The sequence below is a fragment of the Emydura macquarii genome, unplaced genomic scaffold (assembly GCF_026122565.2).
Source record: "Emydura macquarii macquarii isolate MOO-44397 ecotype Brisbane River unplaced genomic scaffold, CSIRO-AGI_Emac_v2 contig_1253, whole genome shotgun sequence".
Taxonomy (NCBI): Eukaryota; Metazoa; Chordata; order Testudines; family Chelidae; genus Emydura; species Emydura macquarii.
In genome coordinates this window covers 82179028-82206410 of record NW_027131390.1, presented here as the reverse complement: position 1 = coordinate 82206410, position 27383 = coordinate 82179028, and the positions used below count along the sequence as shown (strand labels likewise).

Below are 27383 nucleotides of genomic sequence, written 5' to 3'. Positions count from 1 at the left end.
CTTTGTGCCTTTAGCTGCACATAGTGTGGATAAATGGAAAAATAAAACATGACTAGACGTTTGACTTACATTTTTAAAATAGAAAGTTTAGTATTTTTATTTTCTGTGGGAGATATGTTTCATCTCTGAGTCTTCTGATGTAGACTGGGCCTTTGAGGCATTAGTGGAGAGTGAATGCAGTGTCCCACAGGAGGGACAAAAGTCCATGGTCTGTGTACAGGCCATGTAAATGACTCCTTGCTTTCTCACCTGGACCCAACACAGACATGTCCAGACCCATACAAACTGACTTACAATTTAGGGATTCTGGTTTTATGGACAGTCATATTTGAACTCCTTCTAGACTGCTATAAAATTGAAGGCCATACTGCAGAATGGTCAACCTGAAGAACTTGCCTATTATGTATTGGCTAGATAAATACAATGCAAATATTGTGGTATTTATTTAGCTAAGACTATACTGACAAGTTCTTATGTGTGACTACTTTATATTATTCAAAATGTAATTTTTATTCAATTAGACGTCTGACCTCGGTGTCATGAGGAATTCATAGTCTTCACAGATGTAATATACAGGTGAACAGACCATTTTTGTAGCTTTGCTAGATATGTATTAAATTAAATGCTGGAAGTCACAGCAGATGTCAGTCATAAGCCACTGCAAATCAAAAATCTAGGTATTGAAGAGGAGCTGCTTAATAGAGAGTTACAATACATTATTGTTAGTTTTAAAATACGGCAAATGGAGAGCTGCTATAATAAGCCTATTTATTTGTTTAAACATTTTCTAAATTATTATTAAATACAATCAATTTTAAATTAAAGCAAGTTACGGTTTGGTAACCACTGGCTAGATTCTGCAGATATTACTTAGAGAAAACTCTGTGACTTCAGGATTGGAGCTTTTCTGAGCCAGATGTGTTTGTAAATATTTATAAAATAGTTAGGAAAGGCGATGAATCAATTTGAGAAAGAGCCAATTGTGCGAGCGCCTACTATCGCCATTTGGACCTGCCTGAAGTTATTATTCGTTTAAAGTAGGAAAAATTATGTAATAGCTACTATAACATGTATTATATATTTCATTTTATATTTTTACAAAATTAATGTATATTTAAAGTAAATGTATATATTAATACATATCTATAATTTATATTTTTTATAAAGCTGTAAAAAATATATCATTTACATTTATGTAAGCTGACAGTCAACAACTGAACTAGACAAGTGAGTTTTACATGCAATTTTTTTTAGAAAACAAATATATTTTTGATCAGACATCTGTCTATGTGAAAATGGGAGAGGAAATGACAGTAGCCATCAGCAGAGGAAATGGAACTCCTACTAACTTCAGCTGCTTGTTGCCATTTCTAAATCCACTAACAGATACTGTTCTGATGAATATAGAGGAAAGACTCTAAGATGATGGCTGTTTTAGACTATTCATTTGCCTTGTTTTCTCTAGTTCAAAGCCTTTAAGTACAAAAAAATATGAGTAGAAAATACTAAAAAAAAAGTTCAATTTGAAAAAGGAAGAGGAAATTCTGAATTTAAAAAAAATACTGGAGCGCAATGTGAGGTCATAACGCAATTTTGAGCTAGTTTTAACAGTCCAATAATTGGATGAAGATCTTTACAACTTAATACTTCAACATTAAACACTTAACTGTTAAAATTCTTCCTTTGATGATTGTTATAGCAGTTATAAAACTTAATTTTCAGAAATTTGAGGGTTAAAGGTCCATGCAAATTTTTATACATGCATTTGCATGACTTTTTTGTATCTGCAGTTAACACAGCTCTACTTGTTCAATGGGAAGTGTATGAGGAGATGGACATTTCAGCCCACTAGCTTATATCTTTGCCCAGTTTGCATTTTCAGTCATGATAAGTGGGCATGCAAAGAAGCCACACACATTTTGTAGCATCTCAACTTTCTGAAAAATCAAGCCTTTAATTACAGTATGTGACACTGAGTCTTTATGAAGCTAACATCACAGATGAGGTCAGTAATTTTCAGTAATATGGCATTCTCCATCAAAGAGGCACAGAAATGTCTAAGTGTTAATTTTAAAGAGTAACTGAAATTAAAGCAACCGGTAGAAGGCCTTTCCATGATAGGAAATTTCACAATGCTGAATTTGGCAAAAGGGAAACCTGTATGATTTATGTTAAGAAGCGCACTAAGTACAGTTTAATGTATGTTTTAGAAGCAGTAAGAGATACATTATTAATCACAGTACCCAAGTGCTTAAAGTGGGAAAATAGGATACAGCAAATTAGTTTAGTTCCAGTATTTCATAAATGAAAAACACTTACAACTTTCATAATAGATTTTTCCCATGCTATTGATTTCTGTAACTGCTGAATGCACAGAGCTACCTGTGCAGCACTGCGAGCTTCTGACAATGCCCTTCTCCATACCCTGAGGCCTGGAGCAATATCCTCTTCAATTCTGCATTGAAATACAGAGAAATTAAGTAGGTCACATCCATGTTTGCTGATCTCTGAACGTGGAACAATCATTATCACATTGAAAGCCAAGCAATGACAAAACGTACACAGCCAATAAGTATAAGGTTTAAGCAACTAAATTTGATGTAGTGCACAGACTGTGGCTACGTGCCTCAAAGCTTAGTCACAACCAGTTAAATGTAAGATAACTTTGCAGGGATTATCAACATACATAACAAAAAAATCTTTACAAAGCACCATGCAGAATAACATGATCCATATGGATCACAGACATACAAGAAGATACATAGATAACAGGCAATAGAAAATAGGCTCCAATTAGCAAAGAAGCACAATAATTTTTCAAGTTAATCTCAATAACCTACCCGTCACCATCACCACTAATGGATGGTGCAGGAGCAGGGACAGTAACTGTGCCCACATTATCCAGTTTGATCTGAATGGTGGTACTTAAGGGGCTCTTCAGATACCTTCGCTCTATGTTCCGCTCCAAGTCAGCAAGCCTGGTTACAGCTATATCTAGAGGGTTGTCACTCTTCCGCTCTAGAGCACTGGTATTGCTTTCTTCTCCTCCAGCACATTCTCCATCATGTTTCTTGTACAATTTAGTAATTGACTTATGTTCATAATATACCAGGTCTTCCCTCTCCGATGCAGGCTCGGGACACATCCAGCCCTATATTTAATATAGAGGTTTGCATATATGTTTGTTGCTGTAACTGGATAAGTATGTGAATAATGGAATTTTGTATTGTATTAACCTAAAAAATTCAGGTAGTCTTCAGCAGATGTCAGTAATTGGTAATTACTTGTTAGCCTGTTTTTCCCCAACTACTCAGATAATTAAAATAATAAATCCCAAAATATAAGCATAAATTAAAACATCAGCAGACTGATCTCTCAGCAATAACATTCTCCCTCAAAGCCCTCTGGAAGCATTAAGTTCCATTAGTCTCTGAGGGCAGACCATCAAAACAGATTTCTCATACTGACAGGAAAGACTCTGACAGGTCCCAGACCTCAAACCACAGGAGGCAATGAGCAACCCATGACATGGAAATAACATCCTACTCTCCAATCTACTCCAGCCCAAATACCAGAGCCAGATCACAGCCAGACATATGAGCTGGGCCTACAATCATTATGGATAACACCATGATTGTAATGGTGACCAGAAAGTCCTGAGCTACTTCAAGCTCTCAATCCATGTGGTACGTAATTCCTCATATGCATAGTGTGTATTCCATGATTCCAACATCCCCAAAACAAAAGTTGAAATGCTCTTTTATTTATTTTAAAGAACAACAACAAACCACACAGGCACACACAATGGCGGCACAAAGTGCTACAGCTAAATGGCTAGGCTAGCCCATACCCATCAAATCTTTGCAGTTAAAAACAGGTCGTCACCAAAAATGGCATGATTCCCACCATACTGAAAGGCACAGGGCTCTGTGTGCTGTAAGTGAATATTCTGGGGGCTGCCACTCTGAGGGTCTTTATCCAAAGGTTTAACTGTAATAAAAATAATAATATAATCTACTGTTCCTTTTATGTTTGAAATAGGAAGAGAAAGGCAGAAATCATTCCAGCTTCTGTGCTATATAGTGAACTTATATGGATTTGTTTCATTTGTGGATTATAAAATTAATGAGAAGGCAGTTATCCCTAGCAGCAAAAGAACTGCAAATATCAGTTTTAAATTCTTATTACTTTAATGAGGACATTTTTTGAGAGAGATTTTATTGAAAGGCAGTTTTACCTTAACTTGCAAACTAGCTGATGCAACTCTCCGTTCTAGGTCTTCCACCTGCTGAAGAATAGCCAGATCCATCTCCATTGCTTGCTCTTCTACTGACCAGTTCTCCACAGCATCTCGAGTTATCTGGTTTTCTTCATTTTCATTTATTTCAATAATTGCAACTGTATTTAGGAATCAAAATTATATTAATTTTGTTTCAATTAATATTGTAATTGATTTTTGAAAACTCAAAAAAATTCTTTGTTAGTTCAAAAAAGTGTTTAATAGTCATTATATGAACTTACTCTTAATACATCTTATGTGAACACTTAATTTTGCATTGATCATGTCATACGTACTCTTTTAAAGAATTGCAATTTCTGGTGTAGGGGCATGTCGAGTGTGCACCATAGTATGTAGTACTGTTAAGATTCCAGGCAGGCTGGAAAGATTACCACAGCTCAGTCAGGTCCCCAGGGCTATCTATATTATGATGGGGGCTCTCCAGCTGTCAGAGCAACCAGTATCAAGAGGTGTCTTAAAGACATATTAGACCCCCTCATCCCTGGCTGCAAGTTCTGTGTTGAAGCCAATATCCTTTTTTCATGGAAAACAAAAAACAAACAAACAAAACAAAACAAAAAAAAAAAACACACTTAGCTAAGTGAACTAATCATCAGATACTGACTTGAACTAAAAGCTCACAGCGAGTGTCTGAGAATCTGTAATCTGGATCCAAATGTACCTCTGATTCAACTCCATTTATTATTCTTATGCCAATCAAACATTTGTATCTGTTATATACCATCTTTATTCTTGATGCAGGCCAGAGTAATGTAATCCATGTGTTTCTGTATTTGCTTCTGTAAGGCCTTCTCTCTTATTCCCCTGAGATGTAGTACTTTAAGCAAAGCTTTTAGGTCCTCTGGGTCAATAATTCTCCACCAGCCAAACTGCATTTCTGAATCAAGATAAATTTGTAAATCTTTTACAAACATTTTAAACATGAAGCACTATTACAATCAGATTTAGTTCAAGAAATCATGCAAACAAATGTTCTGACAGTGCAGCATTAGAGGAACTCAACATTTAGATAGTTCTGACACATTACTTGATTATCCTTACCTTCTGGTATGGGTTTTGGGCTAGGATAATCTACTGGCTTGGCTACTTCAACTCCTGTAGAGGGAGCAGAAGCTGTTTTTTCAGTTTGTGGCACTGGTGATTCACTTTTACTTGTAGGAACATTGGGTGTCAAGAATGAATTACCATTTCCTTCTGACAATCCTAACCCTGATCCAACAGTAGGTAACGGAGATGAAAATGGAAGGTTTGACGTAAGAACTCCTGTAGGCCATCCACAAAATTGAAGTCCCATTATAGGTAATCCAGTCTTCATCTGCTGTATCAAAAATATTTTTAAAACATTACTATTACTTCTATTGTGAAGCACCCAGAAACCTGGATTAGGATTAATGAGCCTTTGTTAGGCATGATTAAAAAACACAAAAAAAGCCTTGATCCCTACCTTGAAGAGTTTAAAAATCTAAGATGACAAATCACACAAATAGTTAGTAACCTTTAATTGTATATGGTGAATGTTTAGAAAACTGTTGCTTCCGATCATCACATTTCTGAAAATTATTATTTGTATTTATCTTTTTTCATTCCATTTATCAATTGCCAACTTCTTTATACAAATACAAATGATTTAAAACATTACGCACAAAACCACACAAATTGTTAATTTAAAAATCTCTGTTTGCCTACTAATCTACCAATCTAAATCTTTTTATCCAATAGTACTCAGCAGCATAAAAACATTTCTAAGAATGAGCTACATTTCACAATAGTTTTTTAAAAAATACAAGGAACAAAGATACAATTTCAACTGTATGATCAGCTCCATGGGGAATTTTGTCTGAGTAAGGACTGCAACATCAAGCACCTTAGATTGTAATTAAGTACCAACCTGAAGTGACGATAATGCAAAAGGACTTATTCCCATAGGACTCTGTGGAGAGGCTGAAGTGATATGAGGAGATGGGACTGGCGAAAGTGATTTTGAGGGAGGATTTGAATGCAGAGTTAGTGAAGAGGAAGCAGCTGGTGTATCTGAAAGGGTAACTGACGTATCATCACATGGTATTCTTGGTAAAAGGCTGAACCACTGTCTGCTCTTTTCTGTAAGAGTCTTTAACAACTGGTCATTTGGAATTAATGGAGAATTGTAAAACTTCCCTGGCCCACTTGCAATGGGATTAAAAAGATTATTAGAATCTGACTTTTCAGAGCTGCTTTGTGATACAGTGGGCTGAAGGCTGCAGAGAGAGTTTTTGGAGTTATTTTGATAAGATAATGTGCACCCGTTTGCTGCACTGCCATTGGGTTTTTGGGACATAATGTCAGATTCTGGAGGCATCTTTGCTACCTCCAACAGTTTGCTTAGCTTTGAAAAAGAGCCAGGCTTCTGTAGAAACAAATTAGTGTTATCCTTTTCTTTAAGATCTTCTTTCTGCTCACAGTGACTTGTCTTTAAACAGTTTAATTTTTCTTCTGAGGCCTCAAACATCTCTTCTTTGATATGTATACTTTCTGCTTTTTTTAACTTATCTTTTTCTTTTGCAATTTCTTCTAAACCTGAAAAATTGAAAAACTGTAAACAAAATATCACAGAAGAACCATCTAACAGACCATTCCTGTAATCATGTTTTATATAAAGAATAACATCTTCAGTCACTTTCCACATACTATAGACCCGTGTACTTTATGAAATTGCCTCGAAGCTCTCTAAAACATTTTGTAAAAGGACATACAAACACTCAAATATACTTTATACTGTACCTCCATGTGGAAGAAATTTCACAGCCAACTCAAAACAGCTTGGAAAAAGGTTTATAACAGACACACTCAAAGACCCTTCTCATAGTATCGTAAATTGCATTGCATTTCTTTCCCTCACCAAATTTAAAACAGATTTAAAAACTTTTCTATGCACCATGATGAAAAACTGGCCCCACTGAAGTCAGTAACAAAACTCCTATTGACTTCGACACGGCCAGGATTTTGTCCCAGAAATTCCTAAGTGATTCATTTAACTTGCGTACAGAACCAATGGAATTCTGGAGCAGTTTGTCAGTTCTAATTTCTTTGAGAGGGGCAAGATTTTTGTAGCTTTGTGTTTTTAAAATTTACCATTGACTACAGAATTACCAAGAAGTTTCACATTTACACCAAGAGAATAGGATTTTTTTTTCTTTTAAATTCATAGGCTGTTCCGCAAACTCAGAGCCATACAATGGAGAAAAAATAAGAATGAAGGCCCAAAAAAACTCCAAAGCCCACAACAATTTCAGATTGGATGTCTCCCAAAGATGGAAATAGGACATTTCCTCACTTTAAATTAAAAAAATTAATTGGGTGGATTGTGAATTTTAATTACCAAATACTAGAGGCTACTTTTACTCCTTATCTGAAATGAACTATTTGAAGAACCTCTGCAATGTAATAATTGGGATCTACAGATAGCTAAGTAGACAGATAGATAGAATAGTTTAAATAACTAAACAATTTAAAATACAAAATACTAAAGTTCAGAGTCCATGTCAACCTGAATATCTTTGAGGTGGGGAAGGACCATCTTTTATTAATGAGAAAAAATTGTTCTGTTCTCTCATCTCTCCCATTCTCCCTTCAATCCTCTCCGTCTTCCTTCACCCTTATTAATGTGTGTCAATAAGCATTAATAAGAATCTTCAAAAAGAACAAAAGGGGGGGGATGGCAGAGAACAGGGAGGAAAGAGAAGGGAAAGCACTCCGCGTGGCAGCCATTTGTTTGCTTACTTTCTGCATCAGTTAGTGAAGCTGCATAATTACAGTTAAATAGAGGCTTGTTTATGGTCTATGACTGGTAACGTCTGCAGGGGTTGCTTGTACATTCTGCAGAACCAGAATAATTTCAACAAGGAAAAAAGCACAATAGCAAGAAAAATGCACTGCTATAATTTTGCATCTCTCTTTCTGAATTTTTAATGCACCCACGACCGTAATAATGTATCTGAGTACCAATAATGTTGATTTCACCAAAAGACCCAAAATGGGCCTGACAAGAAGAAAAATATTTCGGAATTATACAGGTAAAAGTTTTAGATGGAGGAATGTTTGATAACTGGGCAGATGGCTTAGTGGTCTATGTATCAAGTTTCCTAGACCCAGGAACCATAGGTTTCAAAACTCAGCAGGGTCAACTCAGATCTTCATCCTTTATGCATGATAAACTGACTACTATCCAATTTACTGAAAAGCGGGTGAATTGGGTGAGGAGACATCTTGAAGACGAGACCTTAAAACGTAAGTCCTGTTGATCTGCATGGACCTCAACAATCCCTCTATACTATTTACAAGCATATGTGTCTGTCCTGGAGTTTTTGGCCAAAATTTCTGTGCACTGTTTGGTAAGCACCTCCAGAGATGTAGCTCTCTTTCAGTGGTTCTCTATGCAATTTGTAAAGTGCTTTGGGATCCTCTAGGATGAAATACACTATATGGAATATTATTATAGTACAATAGGTAAGACATTTTGGAAAATGGGAAAAGGAACACAAGCTCTACAGTATTTGATAATCAACTTCGGTTTCCATACAACTTTTGGTGTTTGCACAGCAGTTTCTAATACAGAGCATAACATAACGAGGGGATAGTGGAAGGAAGTCCCTTCAGAGCACACACAATATTAGCAAGCTGTCTTTGGGATCATAATTAGGTTTAGGTGAGGCCTTGTGGTTCAAGTGTGAGGTCAAATCAGGGCTCAGGTTTCACTTAGACCGTGCTGAAATCTTAGGGGACGCATCTTCTGAGGTCAGAAGTTCTTGGGAGATTTTTGCCATCTTGGGCCAAAACCTTGTGAAAATGGCAGGTTTTGGCTGCATCCAAACTAGAACTGAAAAATGGTTCTGTTCTGGGACCAAAATCATGGAATGACGCTATATCTAAGAATTTTAATGAGTGAATTCTAAAATTCACAAGTATCTAAGCTTGAGGTTATTTTAAAAAAAGCAAAAAGAGTACTGCACAAATAACTAAGGCTATTGCGAGTTAGTTTTTAGCCTTCTTCTGAAGGTAACAGGCCACTGTTGAAGACACAGATCACAGACTAGATGCACAGGGGGTATGCTCTTGTACGGCAATTTCTAGGATTACTTTTTTATGGTACTTACCCTCACCACTTTCCATGCCTTCCACAAAAATACCCCCACACTGGGGTAGAATCCAGTACCGACGTCTGTAACGGTCCTGACCAAACATCATTGACCGTAAAGAGTGAGAGGCTTCAAATAACTTCTTTCTGTACTGGCTTTGTTGCTGTTTAAAAAAAAAAAAAAAACAGGGGGGAGGGTTGGGAGAGAGGTATTTTAATTCTGTGGGGAAGAAAAATCAATTGTTACAGTATAGTTTGGGCAAGGCCAAATGGCAGCTCAATGGCCACATGATCATACTGTTCTCCAAAAGCTTTACTTGGGATATTTCACACAAATGTATTTTATCTAAAAAGCCAAATTGTCCTTAAATAATCTGTTCAGTCACTCTTTGAGGCATCCCAAATTTAGCACTTTTACTGTAAGGATGCATTCTACAGTCTGTATTTTAATACCAACATTCAGGGAACAATAGAATTCATAATTTCATTGCACTACTAGAACAGCCGAAATCCTCTCAATTATGCAGGACAGAAAATAGTGTACGGAGCACTGAAGCTAGTCAGAGCAGTGATAGATTCTGTAGATCCTGATGAGAAACTAAGGACTATTTCAACTGGCTTAGAAAAATGAGTTCAGTAATATCTGAAGATAAAGCCTGTATTCAAACACAGAAAGTACTGTTTGGGGGGAGCGGAAGAATCTAACAGGAATTTCAGTTAGTTTACCCACTCCTTGCTCTGCTCTGGCACTCGGAAGCAGTGTGTAAATCCAGAACTGCTAGTTTATTGCGACTGGAAGGAGTAGACAAACCAGTGACAAAGCTTAGAAGGATGAACTCTCTCTAAAAAAATAGATAAGCTATTAAATAAGAGCAAAAGTGTCCCAATTAGTTAAATTTTTCCCATTCCATTCTCATCTACTAACCTGTTTCCCTTCCTATACCGACTTCTAGATACCTTATTCTACTGTATGACTCAAAAACACACACAACTCTTCAGAAACTGAATAAGCAACTATTCAAGTCTATGCAGTTTTGGGCCATACTCTAGGCATCTATCTATTTTGGAATTCAGGAACGGTCTTCACCATTGTAAGGCTCAGAACAAATTTGCCTTATCATCCTCACCAAAAAGTACCCTATAAATCCTACAAATTTATAAAGGGACTGATATTGTGGAGTTTTCTTGCAAAATTTCTTTGTGCTATTATCTTAAGTGCATGTCACCTCTAGTTGAGTCTTCTTTGGTCTCATCTTTCCTTTCTCTATAACATCACAGTGCTTTTAACACCCTATTAGTTAAGGATAAGATTTGATCACAGAGGTCATGGAGATCACAGATTCTGTGACTTTCCAGGACCTCCGTGACTTCTGGGTCAGTGCTGGAGCAGCTGTCTGCCCAGGGCTGTCACTGAACAGGTGATCAAATGGCCAGCCCTGGTAATTTAGGTAAGTTGTCAACAATTAACTGGAAGTAAAAGCACTGGGGAGAAGATCAGGGAATTGAGGAAATATGTGAGTGTTGGGGATCAACCAAGTGCATGGAAAATGGGAGGAAAGGCGACAATGGGAAGATAAGATGGGATCTGTGTCTTCTTCTGTCCTGAGAAAGAAACCCATGCAGAGAAAGTGCTAGTGGCAGAGACAGGAAAAACAGATAAGACACACACTAAAATGAATGGAAATCTCTTACCTTAGTCAGTTTTTCAATCTGTTTCTCTAATTCTTCAACACTTGCTGCCTGGTCCCCGTCATCCTACACCCAACAAATACACTGTCATGATAGTTTATTTCAGGACAATGTAATGCTATTACATCCTACTAACGCTATAGTAGAAGAGCTTCACATAACAATATGTCTTGTCAAATCTGTGTGGCAAATTCTAAGACATGGAAGCAACTCCCATTGACTTCAGTGGGAGTTGTGTGCAGAAGTTGAAACTTTTTGTGGAACATATCTGACTATGCAAAATATATCTTTACTTCTACAGGGTCTTCTAAATAATCTTTCACCAACAATCCTAGACATGTATGTATGTATGGGGAGAGTGGGTGGCCAGTCAACTTTGTCCTTTTACTGGAAGAAACAATTTATCTCGCAGGTGCACACTTAAAACTATAATTTAGTTTATTAGGTTTCATAAAGTTGTGTGTTCTTTTACATTCATTTTAAGTGTTTTTCTCATATTAAATAATGGAATCTGTCAGATGAGTCTTTGGAGACAGAATTTGGAATCTTATTTTAACATTAAAAGCAAAGCCACTTTAAGTGACAAAAACTGGTATGAGAAACACTAGTACTGGTCTTAATGATTTTTAAAGAAAGTCCTATTAAAGCTTATAGTTTTCTAATTCTCCTTGATGAAACTATAGCTAAAAATAAGAATAATTTCCCTAAAAATTTTAATTCAATTCAGTGTGCCCTTGGAAAACTACAGTATGGTTCCAAGAGAGTTCTATAAAATTCTTGGGAGGTCTCAATTACACCTTCCCTGTGTGATTCTTTGTGTGAACAGCTGAAATTAGAACTACATATACTTTAAAGGTGAACTGAAATGCAAAACTGAAACTGGAGTTAAACCCAGAAATGTATGTTACATTCCAACAATAACCAAGGACGGGTGGTTCGGGGGAGAGTGGCATTCCACAGAGAAATAAGATTTCCCTAACCTTTACAAAAAATTGTTCTAACATTCTGTGAAATTCTTTTTTGTACTTTTTGGCTCACAAAATGCAGCATTCTGAAACATCACACATACAATGGGCTGCAATGGGACTTTCTGTATTTATACTGTCACATTCTGGGCTACCTTCAGCAAACCAGAAAGCATCAAGCCTTTTTCACACAGTTAAAAAACAATTAGAAAAAGTTAGTTAAAAGTTATTTCTGTATCAAATGTCCCCTCCTTGTACCCAGCCTGGTCACTGTGGTATTTAACAAAGTTTTAGGGAAAACTCAAATTTGCATTCAAGTTCACCTTTGATATTAGAAGTCTGTATAATTGATTGATATGGCTGTGACTTAAAGAAGACACAGGTCCATGGAGCCTTCCAATCTTCACAGATAAGACTTTATGAAGTAAGTCTTCCTGCTTAAACATTATTGTCTGCTATCCTTTTTTCCATGCTATCTGTAAAGTATTTTGTATTTTCAAGGGAATTACATTTCTAAACATTCACTTTTTCCTTATTGGTCCATTCACATGCAAAGGTTTTCAGGCAGTATTTCCTATATTTATTCACAAGTACAGGAAGTCAGCAGGAAGGGATAACTGTAAATTCATACAGAAGAAATACAGAATTGTGGCCAGGAGGAGAGTTCCTACAGCTGATGTTTAGTTTCTAATCAAAGGTATTTGTATGGATTTGAGTGCAACAACTAGTTTGCATATAAAGCACTGTGCAAACATTAATCATCCTCACAACACAACAATAAGGTATTGTAGGTAAAAAAAATATGACCACCTTATTTTACAGATTGGTAAAATGACAGAAAGAAAAGTGATGCGACTTGCTGGAGGCCATACAGTAAACTAGAGCAAAAGACGGGATTAGAATTTAGCAATTTTTTGTCTCTTTACTCAGGCTTCATCCACCAGACCACACTGTTGGACTTGTCTGATGTAGTTTATAAGATTCTGTGGAATTTCTATAAAAAGCTCAGTTTGACTGTAACGAAGGCAGTTCAGTTTAACAAGCTAATAAATATTCTTAATGACCCGCCTTGTGTCTTATAAAGATGTTGATGATCAAGTTCTGTGGAACAGGAAAAGACCCCCCCACCCTCATGAACCTGGACTTAAAGGTCAAATATCCCAGCAAACTGCAATTATTCTTTAACTTTAAAAATACATGTACATACACAGTTTCAGTTGAAGCCCACGAACAACCCATCCCTTCTTTCACCTGTAGTCACACCTGACACCTCAGTTTCATAGTGGATATTATTTACGATCATTTTTCTTTGTACTACTGACTAAATTGAAGCTATCCTGATAATTAACACATCCCCTGCTCCACTCTCCAAATGCTACTTTCATGCTTATTTGCTAAAAAAATATTTAGTTCCCTGGATCTGATGTAGTCTTTTCCTCTTTGAAGAGTCTACATCAGATAATAGGAAGGCAGTCCAGAGAGAATTGAGAAAATCAGGATTAAGCCAAAACACACAAACAAAAAATAAACCAAAGACATCTGGCTACTTTAACTAAAGAATAAAGGAAAGCCTACCAGAGAACTTAAGATATCAAACAATTTGAAAAAAATCTGACACATACACTCACTTATGATTTTTTCCTTTTTACGTGATTTTGGACAAATGTCTTCTAATTTATCATATAAAGGAGTGGAAAACACTTTTTTTCAAACGTAAAAGAATGAATTATTTGAGAAATTAATATTCCCTACTTCATCTTCACAAACTTCTGCCTTCTTTCCCTTTTTGTCATCTTTGTCCTCTTCATCCTCATCATCTTCATCTGCTTGATCATCACTATCATCATCGTCGTCATCATCATAATCACTGTCTCCTCCCTTTCGTCTCCGTTTGCGGCCTGGAGTGGGCGTACCCAATGAATGCTGTTCTTCTCCTATATCACCACCCACTGTAGTATCTCTCTTGCCAGTTTTCTTGGCATGAATGATTCTAAGCCTTTGAACACATGATTTGCAAGTGGTATTACTGACTGCAGTTGTAGCATATACATAAACAACACTGTACTTCATTCCAAGGGGCATCACTCATTTTAGACTCAAATTTACTGTTGTCCTACAGCAATCTTCTGCTATCTCACTGTTTGCTACCAGTGACTGACATGAGAAATTCACATTATAGTACACTTCATACAGAATTCTGGCCTTTCAAAATGTATTCAGTTCTGCACTGGATTTCCTACCTGCAGGGAAAATTCTACTGAACAACACTGAGCTCCTGTATAAAAGACATGCAGGACAAGAGGAATTTTAAATAGCCAGCCTTGTAAGCTAGAAAAAAGAGCCCATTTCAGCGTTCTTCCTCTATTAATTTATTAACTTCTCCCCTTTTCTTTTGCACTGCACCCGCTGAAATTTGCATTTTACCCCCACATTTTAAAAGGCCACTGTTAAACATGTGTGTCTTGGAAAGCTGTGAACTGATAATTAAAAAAAAACAACAGAAAAAGATCATCATTTTGCTGAACTAATCTTAATACCAGCAAGGTGATAGTAAACTTGACTCTTGAGCTGTATTTTTTTAAATCAGAACTTTCTTAAGTGTATTTATAGTCTCTTTTACAAAATGTTTCTATTAGTCATTATGACTTTGCTGGTATTTTCACATTCTGGAAACAATACTCTAAGAAATCGTAACTAGCTAAATTAACAAAGAGATTAACAGAAGTGTTAATTTTAAGAAACAAAAGAGAAACTTACTTACAAGTATATATGATTGTTGTAGACCTTCCTCTTCTACAAAATCCTACAAAACAAGATTCCATAGACCAAATGTTACAGTTCTACCTACCAGGAAGCTAGCAGGCAAACACACTGAATCATAGGAGGTATATATAACCAGGCTCAACCAGTCATTTAAAAAGCAGGCCAAAAATATAACTGATCTAGAGTAGATATAAAAATGTATAGAAAAGGCAAATGTTTTCTGAGAAAAGAGGGGAGGGAGTGAGGATGGGAAAAGTGGAAGGATTGCGACAAACACAATTACCAGCAAGTAATTTTTCCTTGTCGTACACTTCCCCACTTCTTCCATTCTACAAAACAACATTCCATACAGCAAGTGGCTATGATGAGAAGTGTGAAAGTAGGTGGCTTCTTAAACAGCAGCTAGAGAACACTGATAAATAGGTCAGCCCTCCAGAATGCTGATGTACCTAGTCAATAATAAAGGACAAAGACTGAAGCGAAGACTTTCTTACACAAAATATATCGATTGTCATTGCCTCAGTTCTCGCTGCCCAATAGATAATAGTGCCTTTAGAAGACTGATAGTGAGAAATTACCTACCTCCTGGTAGGACATATTTTTAAAAAATCTTTAATCACTTAAAGCAATTAGGAAAATTTTATCCTTTTTCTGAGAGAAGTAAAATTTTACAGCCTTCATGACCTAGTCTGGAAAAATTTCTATGTACAAGAGTTAACCTGTCAGGCAAAAGCATAGATGAATGAATAGGCAGATTAAATTCAAAATTTTAGGCATAAAAATCCAGAGATAATCTGAAGGACAACTTTGTCCAGCAGCATCAGCAGGTAAAGAAATTCAAAACGCAACTCTCCTATGGATGTAAAAGAGAAGAGAGCATGTAAAAAGACCACTTCAGCAGAAAGCAAATTAGGAGATACAACTCTGAAGAGCACAAACTGAGGTGAAAATTAAAATTGAAAATTAAAAGGAGAGAAAAGAATGAAAGAAGGGACCATTGAGACCAAAAGGCAGCATTCTGCACTCCAAGACCCTTGTGAGCCCTGGTAAAACACAGTCACTATGTTGTAAGGAACAAGTAATCAATGAGAACTCTTCCTGAGAGTACAACTTAACAGAAGATGACAAATTTCCTGATAATGTCCAGACACATAGCCCAATCAGGGGAGAAAGCGCTGTCTCAGAAAGCTGTCCTTTTAATCCTCTTCACTTTCAAGAACATACACGAGGTATGAAGGGAATGACATCCTGTGCAAGCTGAACCTCAGTTTGGACCTAATGCAAGGTCTTTAGGAGCTGGAAACCAAAGATATGAGGCCAATTAGGTACCAACCTACCTATATTAGGAAAATGACATGAATCCAATCTGATCTGATCTTTGCAACATTCATAGAATCAGGCAAGGGAAAGGAATAGGTATTTGTGGCCTAAGTTTTCAAACAGGCCTTAAATTCTGGATGTCCAACCTGAGGTACCTTAAAGGTTTTACAAGTACAGAGCACACATGCCCTCTAAAAAGTGTTTCAAGTTGGGCATCTGAAAAAGAAGACACCGCAAATCACTAGTACTTTTTTAATATGTTGGCCTTCATTTCTTCCTTCAGTCCCAAAAGAACACAACAATGTGCTTGATCCATGGTTGTGGTTTAAAACTGAGGTCACCTCTCTCACACCTCTGTGTAAGCTTATCTACACTGTGCTCTACTACCAGAGCAAGGTATGCAGGTTACATAATTAAGTAACATAACTGAAGTCGACGTACCTTGCATTGAGTAGCTGCGCTGTCTTCATTACACTATGTTGACGGGAGATGCTCTCCCATCGACATAGCTTACGCTTTTCGTTCCAGTAGAGTACGGGAGTTGACGGGACAAGCGCTCAGCAATCGACTGAGTGTGTCTTCATCAGACCTACTCAATCAATACTGCTGCATTGATGGCTGCAGCATCAATGGAGCCGCTCAGTGTAAACAAGCTCTCAGAAGGGAAATTAATCTAGTGTGGGTGTCCCACAGCAACAGCACAGCTAAAGGATTTGACTGAAACCCTTGCCTGAGGTACTTCAGTGTTCTGCCCAGAAGCATGAACTCACTGGTCCTGCAGGCAGCCACATGCTCTTTGTGTCCCTTTGACCACTGATATAAGTGACAGCAGAGTTGTCTAATACATTGTGCCCCACTAAACGTTTCTACTGAGGAGGTGACTCTGCAAGGCATAACGGATAAAGCTGGCCCAGGTTACAATATCTATACTGGCTGAAAGATGGATCTAGAATCACCAGACAAAAGTTGTGATAGGGAAAGCACAAAAAGCCACTATCCTGTCTGGTCAGATGAAAGTCCTTACAAAGCTGGTGGCTAGGATCCTACCCATACCTAACAGCCATTAAGATGGGATTAAATGTGACTTCTCACTGTGGTCAGTATATGAACATAGGAGCTGTCACAAAAGACCAGCAGTCCATCTAGCCCACTATTCTGTCTCAGATAGTAACTACAACATAGGGTTCAAAGAAAGGTACAAGCAACCCTGAAATGGGAAAATAAGGAATAACTTGCCTATAAGGGAATGGTTTTTCATAACTCCATTAGTTAAAAGTTGGCTCATGCCCTAGCACGAGGGTTTCTCTCTCTTCTGAACTGTTGTTTTAGGGTTTTTTTTAAATCCTTACTCATGTAACATTGGATGTACTCATTATCCATATAAAGGTCCAACCGAGGAAGCCAATGAAGCCCGTTATGAAAGAAGGGGACATAACGGTAACGGAGGAATTCACTCCCTTAGATGGGACCCATCTTTCAAAAGACAAAGGAGGCTAATCATTTCTCACACACCAAAATGGTCACAACAGGAGCTGTGAGATAGAGGAGTCTATCATTAGAAATATACAGGATCAGGGTACTCAATTCTCAGGTGGGTCCCCTCTACAACGTCACTAATGTTGCCCCTGTAATCAATTCTCTCTACTCCCCCAGTTCAGCAATTCTGACCCCAACGTGATACATTTAGGCTCTGAAGCCACAAACCATTTGCACCCAGCACACACACATCACTTGGCCAAAAGCCAAGTAGTCATACAACCTGCACTCTGTACAATAGCCGATGCAGTTCCACTGTGATCACTCTGTTGAAGTTAGACTGAGCTTTGAAATGGGTTGGCAGGAACAGTGAATCTCACAGAAGGTGGGAGACAGAATATAAAACTGACTGGACAGCCTGCTCTGTCTGAGGAACCCCAGCAGGTATTATGTTACAGTAAAGGACACCAAACAACCATAAATAAAAAGGTAGTACTGTTTAAAGCTGATCATTGAAAGCTCTCTCAAGCATGTCTGCTACATGGGAGAGAGTGCAGCAAATACACGGCAGTAGAAAAATAGTGGGAAATCTCAAACATGAAAAGCCAAAAAAGAGAAAGATGAACCAAATGGAATGGCCTGAGAGAAGACCTTACTGAACATATAGAGAGCCTCAACTCACCCACATAATCATTGAAACCAGGGGGGACATGATAATAGTCTTCCAGTACGTAAAAGGTTGTTATAAAGAGGAAGGTGATAAACTGTTCTCCTTATCACTGATGACAGGACAAGTAGTGATAGGAATAAGTTGCATCAAGTGAGATTTAGGTTAGACCTTAGAAAGACTTCCAGTATTTAACTACAGTTAAGAACAAATTACTTAGGGAGGTTGTGGAATCTCCGTCACTGGAGGTTTTTAAGAACAGGTTAGACAAAACCTGTGAGGGATGATCTAGATAATATCTAGTTCTGCCTCAGTGCAGGGGAGTGGACTAAACCTACTGAGGTGCCTTCCAGTTCTATATTTCTATGATTCTATAATATTTACTGCCGAAAGGAAGGGGCAGATGTAGCTGGAACCTCACACCAAGTTAAGAAAAAAAGCCAAGAATTACTGAAGAGAAATGGGTGCAGAAAGGAAGAAGGGCCTGGATTCTTCAGGGCCATGTGCTTACTCTTTGGAGGGAGAGGTAGGGAAGATCAGGAAAGACAAAGGGAGGACCCTAAGTCCCAGAGTCTTGTACTTACAGTTTGATGGAGGGAGAGAGATAAGAATGAGGAGAACCTGAGGAGATGAAGACAGCTAAAATTTCTTGGCTACATAAGAGCTTCAGCAGCACTGTTTCAACTACATCCCCACAGGAGAGGACTGGCCTGTTGGGATCCACATGAGATGGAGAAACAATTGGGCTTGCCCCAAAAGATAAAGCCATTACACCTTTGTGAGTTGGGAACCAGCAGTATTAGAGGGGTCCACAGTTACATTTTTTCCCTGTAATTTCTTTTTAATGGTCAGTTTTTTCCTGCTATCTCCCTCTTGTCCTTCTTCTTTACTTCTTTCTTCCTTTGGAGACACATTAAAGGGAAAAAAGGGAGAAATAGGATTAGAAACATAAGTAACTGAAGGAAAGGACCAAGAAAGGATTCAATGCTTCGTGGATAAGAGGCAAAGATGACAAAGGGAAAGGGAGTGGAGCCTGGCTATGTACACCTCATGTGATTCACAGTTTCTTTCCCTTCTAGCCTCCTGGTAGATGGAGCTATTATGTTTGCTGTATGGAATTTTGTTTTGTAGGATGGGAGACATGGGGACATTAAGTGATTACCCTTGAAAGTTTGCCAAATCTGTTTGAGGTAAATCAATGAGATTACCTCAGTATTTGCATTATTCCCAACACTTTCATAGGAACACTAAGGATGTACTGCAAATAGTGAGGCAGCATTATTTAGTTATCAAAGTAACTGGCAAGTTTTTAAGGGTGACCATTGTAACAACAATCAGGTCCTTTATAAGCATATTTAAAATAAAAATTGAGAAATGTGGCAGGTCCAATCAGTCTCCTAATGTCAACAACAATTTGACAGCTCCGATAACCTTCAAATAAGAAACAGCTTACTTCTTTCAAAGAATGCAAAATGAACTTGATTTTCTTCCAATTTTGAGCCATACTAACCACTGAATCTCATGCATCTTTAAAGGATTGTAAAATACCGGCCTTGGGCCATGTTAAATTAATATCTCATCTTAATTAAGTAATGCAGTTACTGATTTTTTACACAACATAGTCAGCTGATTTTTGTCTTTGGAACAAATCTACAGGAGAAATTTAAACCTTTAAATATTTAAGGAAATATAACTTACTTCCGCAATTTGCCTTCAACCATCCATTTATCTCTCCTTAAATTTGACATATAATCAATGTTTTTATCAATTTCACTGTCAAAGACAAAAAACAAAGGTGTTTAGATAGTTCATGAAATATCACTAGCAAAGAACATGTATATGTGTCTGAGACACACACACATACACACTATATATAAATATAAATATATTTATATATATATATATTTTAAAATTATATCCAAAAATACTACATTAAAAGAACATGAAGGTTGCAAAGGCAAGCACTGAAAAGTTAGGAAATATCAGAATTCAGGTTGCCAGTGCAACATGGAATGGGCACACACTGGTTAATCTTTTAAAAACTGAGCAAAATCCCTGCAGCTGTTTTTGAGTTATATGAGGGAGTTGATTTTAAAGAAATGAGAGAAATTTAATCCCCAATAGCCTCAGACCCTATTTGCCACACACCATTCAAACCCAATACCAAATGCAAAATTATTAATGTCCTTCTGGGCATTTCTGTGATGCACTAACCATAGTGTCTAAGTGCTTCACAAGTGTTAATGAATTTGTCTTCAAAACAGCCTTGTGAGAATAGGTGTTATCTCCATTCTACAGATGGGACACAGACAGAGAAACATTAAGGTCAAAAGTGCCCACTAATTTTGGATGCCCAATTTGAGAAGCCAAAGCCCTAATTTTCCAAAATAATTAGCATATTTATAGCGCATTATATGTTAAAGCACAGCTCCACTCGCTTTTAGTTGCAGTCATGAGCGATCAGCACTTTTACAAACTTGGCTCTAGGTGTCTCACGTTGGACACCCAGAAAATTAGGAATAAAGGTAAGTAACATTTTTTGCAATTGATGTTCTTCAAGATGTGTAGCCCATATATCTATTCCACAGTTGGCAATTATCCAGTGTGCACTCGCTGGAGAATTTTATAGCTCAACAGTTCCCACTGGGGCAGCATGTGCTCGATTTCACCAAGGTGTAAAGGGAGGAGCCACCTTACCCTACCTCAAATTTCTTCACTACTCAGAGAGCCTGTGATGTCAGAACTGTGAAGTACCAGGCATGGCGGGCGGGTTATGGAATATGTATATGCACATCTCAAAGAACATTAGTTACTGTAAAGGTAAGTAACCTCTTTTTCTTCTTTGAGCACTAGTCTGTATACATATTCCATACTTGGTGACACCCAGGCAGTAGTTGGCATATAGACTGCAACAGAGATCTTCCTCGTGTGCTCCAAAAGGGTATAAAGGGCAGAGCTGCCATGTCTCAGTTTTTTCTCTACCATCTGTAGTGCATGTCAGAGCAAAACTCTTCAGATTTACCTCAACTTTGACTTCTGGTTAGTTAGTGCTGAGATTGTAGTCAGATAGGTGCAGGCAGATGCCATAGGGAGAGGTGTCCTACCCTCTGTTTGCTGGCAATACCAAGTCCCTGGGCTTCAAAAACTGCCCATCCTGCAAAGCAGTTGTGTCTGTGGATGACAGACACACAAGATGTCTGTTTTGCCTCAGTGAAGGAAATGCTCAGGAGTGCTGTGAATTCTGCAGGTCCTTCTTGAAGTGGACCCAGCACACAAGGGAGCCACTTGTAAGGGCTTTTCTTATGGAGCAGGCAACTAGTCGGGACTCCAAGCCCAGATTCCAGGCATAGACTTAAAAACCATCTGAAGCCTCCTCATCTAGAAGGCATAGAGAGAGGTTATACATGGACCGTAAGCCTTCAAAAGAGAAGAAGCAAAGGTGGTCCCCTCCTGATCTGGCTTCAAGGCAGCATAAAACTACCAGGTTGTCAGACACTGATGGTGCCTCAAAACTTAGAAAAAATTCCTGAGCACTGTAGTCAGCACCAGCCAAATGGATCTGGCTGTGACAGGCACGTTCCATTCCCAACAATGATGGAAATGCATTAGCTTTCTTGGTATTTGAGGCAGTCAGAACGGTCACTTCCCCAACGGGGACTACTGACTAGAAAATTCTCTGATATGTGCACATGGAAAGTGCATTCACCAACTGTGGATACGTATATGGACCAGCACTCAAAGAACACCACACAATTACTGGCCATTTGTGAACATTTTGATTTAAGTGACTTGTCCAGCATCACATATGAACACTGTGGCAGAGACAGGGATATATTCCAATTCTTCAGGACAGCATTCAACTTCTTTAACCATGGGACTGTCCTTCCTCTTCCTGCAATCCCCTGCCTTTTTCACTACACACCTTCCAAATTCTGCAACAAAAGAGGCAGTGATCTTACAAACAGCCTCATTCTGAATTATTATAGTGGTAAGCAGCCATACCATCTCTGCAGATTATCTCATTCATCTAAATGCTAAGGAAGGTGAAGCATAGGCAAGTATTTGCATAAAAGCTCTCCAAGAGAAAAAAAGCAAGGGTGCTACAGGAAAGTTAACTGTTTAGTCCTTTTTGAGTTATTTCCAAAAGGAACTGGGAATATTTCTTTAAAATCAACTCCCTCTCAGAACTCAAAAACGTGCAGAGATTTTGCTCAAAGTCTTGAAAAAAAACATTCCCTCTGGGCATAGACCAACCATGGAAAATCTCAAATTTCCCAAGGTAATTCTTTTGGAAAGTTGTGAGTATATGAAAATAGGAAGTTATACAGAAAATCAGAACCATAGAAATCAGCTCTCACCCTTAGCTACAACAGGGGCTACAAGGACCCCACTATAACAAAATATGATGTATACATTATTCATTATATGGTATATTAGTATAGCATGCATAAAGGTTTAGAAAATCTTACCTCACTACACTTTTGCTGCATGCTAACTCATTAATAAGGAAAGCAAGTACTGATGCTTTCTGAGCTGGAGTATGTGCCTGGAAAGCTTTGGTCTTTAGACTTTCTGTAAGCTGAGTTTGTCCACAGTGAGCTTCCATAAAAATCTGCAGAATCTCAGAAACATTGTCACGGTTGACACCAACATTCAATAAATGTTCCCCAAGAGTAGTTTTGGCCTAAAAAATAAGCTTTTCTGTCAATCATATAAGAACAATAAAATATTATAATAGAGCCAATAATACATTATGGTTAAAAATATATATATTTTTTACTTTGGGAGTCCAATCAGAAAAAAAATTAAAGTTGAGTCCATTACTGATTCTGAACAGTATAGTGCAACAAAATGCATGCATCCACTGTATATTTCCAAAAAATTGAAGTAACACGAATATACATTAAAGTTAAGTAAAAGCAGACAAACATGCCATGTGGTATTTGTCAGAAAATAATAGATATTCACTAAGACAATTCAGAACGTTTAGAAAGGGCTGCAGTAAAAGTTTGCATTAGTTCAAGAAAAAAAAAAGAGAATCATGAAGTTAATCAGTATTTTGACAATGGTGTTAGAGGGGAAGGGGCAGATTTTGAAGGAAGAAGCAACAGGATTTGCTCAGAACATGGAGGTGAGGACAGAAGGAACAGGAGGAATCAAAGATGTGCCCATAGAGGTGACAATAGATCATGGGAGAAGATGAGGTCACACAGAAGGGATGTATGAAGGGAGGGAAAATGAAAGGATCAAAGACAGATCTCTGGGGATCTCTGGCAAAGGGTGAGAGGGAGGAGGAAGAAGAGTCACTACAGGTAACACTGAAAAAGTGGTCAGCAAGACAGGAGAACCACCAGGGAAGTTGAAGGAAGAGACAGTAGGTGATTTTAATGATTACTATTAATAATTTATTTGCTAATTATTTGTTTACCGCTGTAAGCTATTTAGGATTTTTTTTTTTTTTTTTTTTTTTTTTTTACCTTGTATCCTGTAATTAGTCCTGGATCACAAACAGCAGCTGAGAGCAGCCTTACAAGTAAATCTTGTACTTCTCCCATGCTGTCCCCTATGTTTAACAAGCCCTCTTGAAGAACACTCAGATTAGGGACATCCATATTCACATCAAAGCCAAGAACTTTCCCAAAGTTGCGCAAGAACTGCACCACCATGAGACAGTCTGAAAATGTGCTTCCAGAGAGAACAAGGCCTGGAATGTGAGGCAACTCTGGCAAAGGCTGAAAATCAAGGAGAAAAACAATGAGAGATTCAGTATTATCTCCAAAGATGAATAAAACTTGCAAGACGATGTTAATAAGCTACAAAGGTTGGGGACTGAATAGTGAAATAATTCCACTGTTTTCACCATTGTGTGTGTGTGTGTGTGTGTGTGTGTGTGTGTGTGTGTGTGTGTGTGTGTGTGTGTGTGTGTGTGTGTGTGTGTGTGTGTGTGTGTGTGTGTGTGTGTGTGTGTGTGTGTGTAACAGGTTATTTACTACTGACCTATTGGGTCAGGTGTGACACTCAGACTCTACTCTGAACATCAGCACTATAAAGCTGGGGGGGAGGGTGGGGGGCGGCGCGGGGCGCACGGCGGTGGCTGCAGAAGGGGGGCTGCGGAATCTTCTAAAATGAAAAAGTAGCTCTCTGTACGCAGTGTTGTTGTCACTGTGTCAGTCCCAGGATATTATAGAGACAAGGTGGGTGAGGTAAGATCTTTTATTGGACCAACTCCTGTTGGTGTAAACTCGAAAGCTTGTCTCTCTCACTAACAGAAGTTAGTCCAATAAAAGATATTACCTCACCCACCTTGTCTCTACAAAGTAGTTCTCTAGTAGATGGAGCTGGGAGCTGAGACAGACAGGTCCTGAGGGAACCATAGGAACTCACAAGCTGGGGAAAAAACTTATGTTGGGGAAAGAAATCCCAGGAGAAGCCTCCAGCTGAGGTTCACGTAGAGAGGCTGCAATGCTTTTACAGTAACAATCATGAAGGCCACTTTAAAGCATCTGAATTTTTGGCAAGTAGGTCAGCCTCAAAAGTAATTTCCTTAGATAACTAAAACATTGCCTCCATGTTTGTAGTATCCCTTAGTTAATGCTTACATTAAGTATATAAGTAATACTGCAAATAGTTATTTAAGGCAAAACTGGGGGCAGCTACAGTAAGGAGAATTACTGTCACAATGGCAAAAGACAGAGGAGAGAAACGGGATAAAAAAGGGGCAAGAAAACAAAAAGTAAATTTACTTTATTATGATTACCTTCTGGTCTGCTAAGCACATATCTTCATTAGGCTTCTTTAGCTCCTTAGCCATTTCTAATTCCAATCTTCGCTGTTCCAGTTTACGCTCTTTATTTAATCTTTTTTCATCGCGTTTCTCTTGCTTTAACCGCTCTTTCTCCTTAAATAGAACAGAAAGGATAGACAATTAAACCCAGTCATTATACTTACAATGGAACAATTTATGAATTTGAAAAGCACTAGTTACATAATCTTAATAATCACCACAGCAATTAAAGCACTTGGATTAAAAGAAGGCAAGGGGAGAAGCTGCCCTCCCCAGTACTGTAAACAGAGTTAAATCATCCTGTACGTAGCAGATCTGACATTCTCATACTGCTTTCCATGTAGTGGCAATGGACATTTAATGGAAATGTCCATGCTCCAAACTGGGCTTTAAAAGAAACTGTGTACTGCATCTGTGCCCCCTTTCCAAAAAGATGGGGATGGCTTAGCCAAAATGGAGTAATTTTTGCTTCAGCACATCAGAAAAAAGATTCTTCAGTAGCAAAAGATTCTTCTGGTTATTAATGACTGATATACAATTGCTCCAAATGTGAGACTATCAAGTCAGAAGGATGGACGTATGAGTATATATCCAAACAAGGGTCACTGCAGTCCAAAACACAATGCCATTATTGAATCTTCCCTAATGATGCATAGATACCAATACCCCTACAGCAGGGGAAACAATAAGATATAAAACTAAGATATAATGATATAAATCTGACCCTATGCAACCACTTAGTAATAGGTTTTTTGTTTTTTATATTTAACAAGAAACATCATGGTTCACTTGTAGGTTTTTTTCTGTTTGTTTTTTTACTGTCCAAATCATACAGCATAATGTGTAAACTGTGTCAGATGGGCAATGATAATTGAACCCCCTCATTGTTGCCCGCTATTCAAAATAGTGCTGTCCTAATACTGTTAATGGCATGGGTATCCATTCCCTTACACACTATTTACCCAGAGATGCTTTCTTCAGGTATCTTGCCTTTGGAGAATTTGGGAAAACCCTGACATCAGTCAAGCTTAGCTATGTCTATCACTTCTAGCCATTCAAAAAAGTATGATCATTAGTGCAGATGGAATAGTGATGGGCTGCATGTAGGAAGTGGGGACACCTATTCCATGTAGAACTATATCACATGGAAGCCTGGGTAGTTATGTTAACAGTAGTTAATATAAAAATAAATATGAATGTATATGTCTACGCAACACACTTTTAAACCACTGACTTTACTCTTTTTTTAAATCACACTTAAAATATGTATTTTATAAAGAGAAATAGGTTAGTCTGCAATTTTACTGTAAAAGGGGTTTTTTTTGTGTGTGTTCAATGCACACAGCTTTTGAGCTTGCATCACAAAGCAGTGAAGCATGCAAAAATCTCACCACAGCACATTCAGCCATACATAATTCTAGACACAAACATAGCAACAGCCAACAAAAAGGTGACTGGCTGTCAGTTATCTTTCTCTCTCTTGCTTCTCAAACACATTCTACATTTAGGTCACCTTTTATTGTATTAACTACCTCTAATCAGGCATCTGGTATGATTGATGCTGAATTTGGAGCTCTCCTAGATTCAGGGCTGGCTCAAGGGGTTCTGCTGCCCTAGGCAAAGTGGCAGCCTTCATCCCTGCCAGCCCACACTCATCCACACAAAACACTGAATATTTTGCTACACCTGGCAAAGCCTGTACTGCCTGCATGATTTATTCCATGCCTCTGCACAACAAATATGGAATTTAAAGTAATCAAAAAACATACATGGGCTTTGCAATCATTCTCGAACATCAAAACCAACTCTTCTGCATCACACAAATGTAAGTCTATTAAACCTCAAGAACCTAATGTCATGAGGGTTAAGGCAGCACAGTGTTTATGGCACAAGCCTTTCACCTGTGGTGACCAGGGCCAGACAATTGAGCTAAAATGTTTCACACCAGCTGTGGACCTCTCTCCATAAATCAAATTAATTTGGGGGGTTTAGCCTAGTCTCTTTTGTCTGTATTACAAAATAACTTCAGAATTTTGCATAACTGACTTCCTTTTGATGAAAGGAGGACCTAGAACTGGAATGAGAGGTGCTGCAGGGCAGGCTTGAGATACATTCACAGAGATGCATGGGATAGTCTGCAAATTGCCTTCACTTTAGTCTTAGGATCACCACACATACTCATTGTTTTTAGTTCTCTTCCCTGACCCCAGCAGTTGCTTGTTCTTCTTAATCCTGGAGTGAAATATTAATTCTGCATTTATAATACCATGACCTATTGCCACTGTGATAACACAAACAAAGCATTA

General features: G+C 38.0%; 1 protein-coding gene across 16 annotated transcripts in view; it reads right to left on the bottom strand.

The window, feature by feature from the left end:
• BAZ2B (bromodomain adjacent to zinc finger domain 2B) overlaps positions 1-27383 on the bottom strand; it is a 242880-nt gene that overhangs the window by 20457 nt on the left and 195040 nt on the right. For 8 of the 16 annotated variants that reach the window (XM_067549392.1, XM_067549391.1, XM_067549399.1 and 5 more), the window contains 13 exons: positions 25051-25191; positions 23771-24025; positions 22763-22977; positions 19992-20066; positions 13820-14063; positions 11106-11168; positions 9433-9577; positions 6189-6856; positions 5342-5618; positions 5022-5177; positions 4238-4398; positions 2841-3151; positions 2320-2455 (listed from right to left, as the gene is read on the bottom strand). In XM_067549392.1, the coding sequence (XP_067405493.1) occupies positions 2320-2455; positions 2841-3151; positions 4238-4398; positions 5022-5177; positions 5342-5618; positions 6189-6856; positions 9433-9577; positions 11106-11168; positions 13820-14063; positions 19992-20066; positions 22763-22977; positions 23771-24025; positions 25051-25191 (2847 nt within the window). The remainder of the gene's footprint in view (positions 1-2319; positions 2456-2840; positions 3152-4237; positions 4399-5021; positions 5178-5341; positions 5619-6188; positions 6857-9432; positions 9578-11105; positions 11169-13819; positions 14064-19991; positions 20067-22762; positions 22978-23770; positions 24026-25050; positions 25192-27383) is intronic. The other 8 variants (XM_067549402.1, XM_067549405.1, XM_067549404.1 and 5 more) reach the window with 3 other exon arrangements.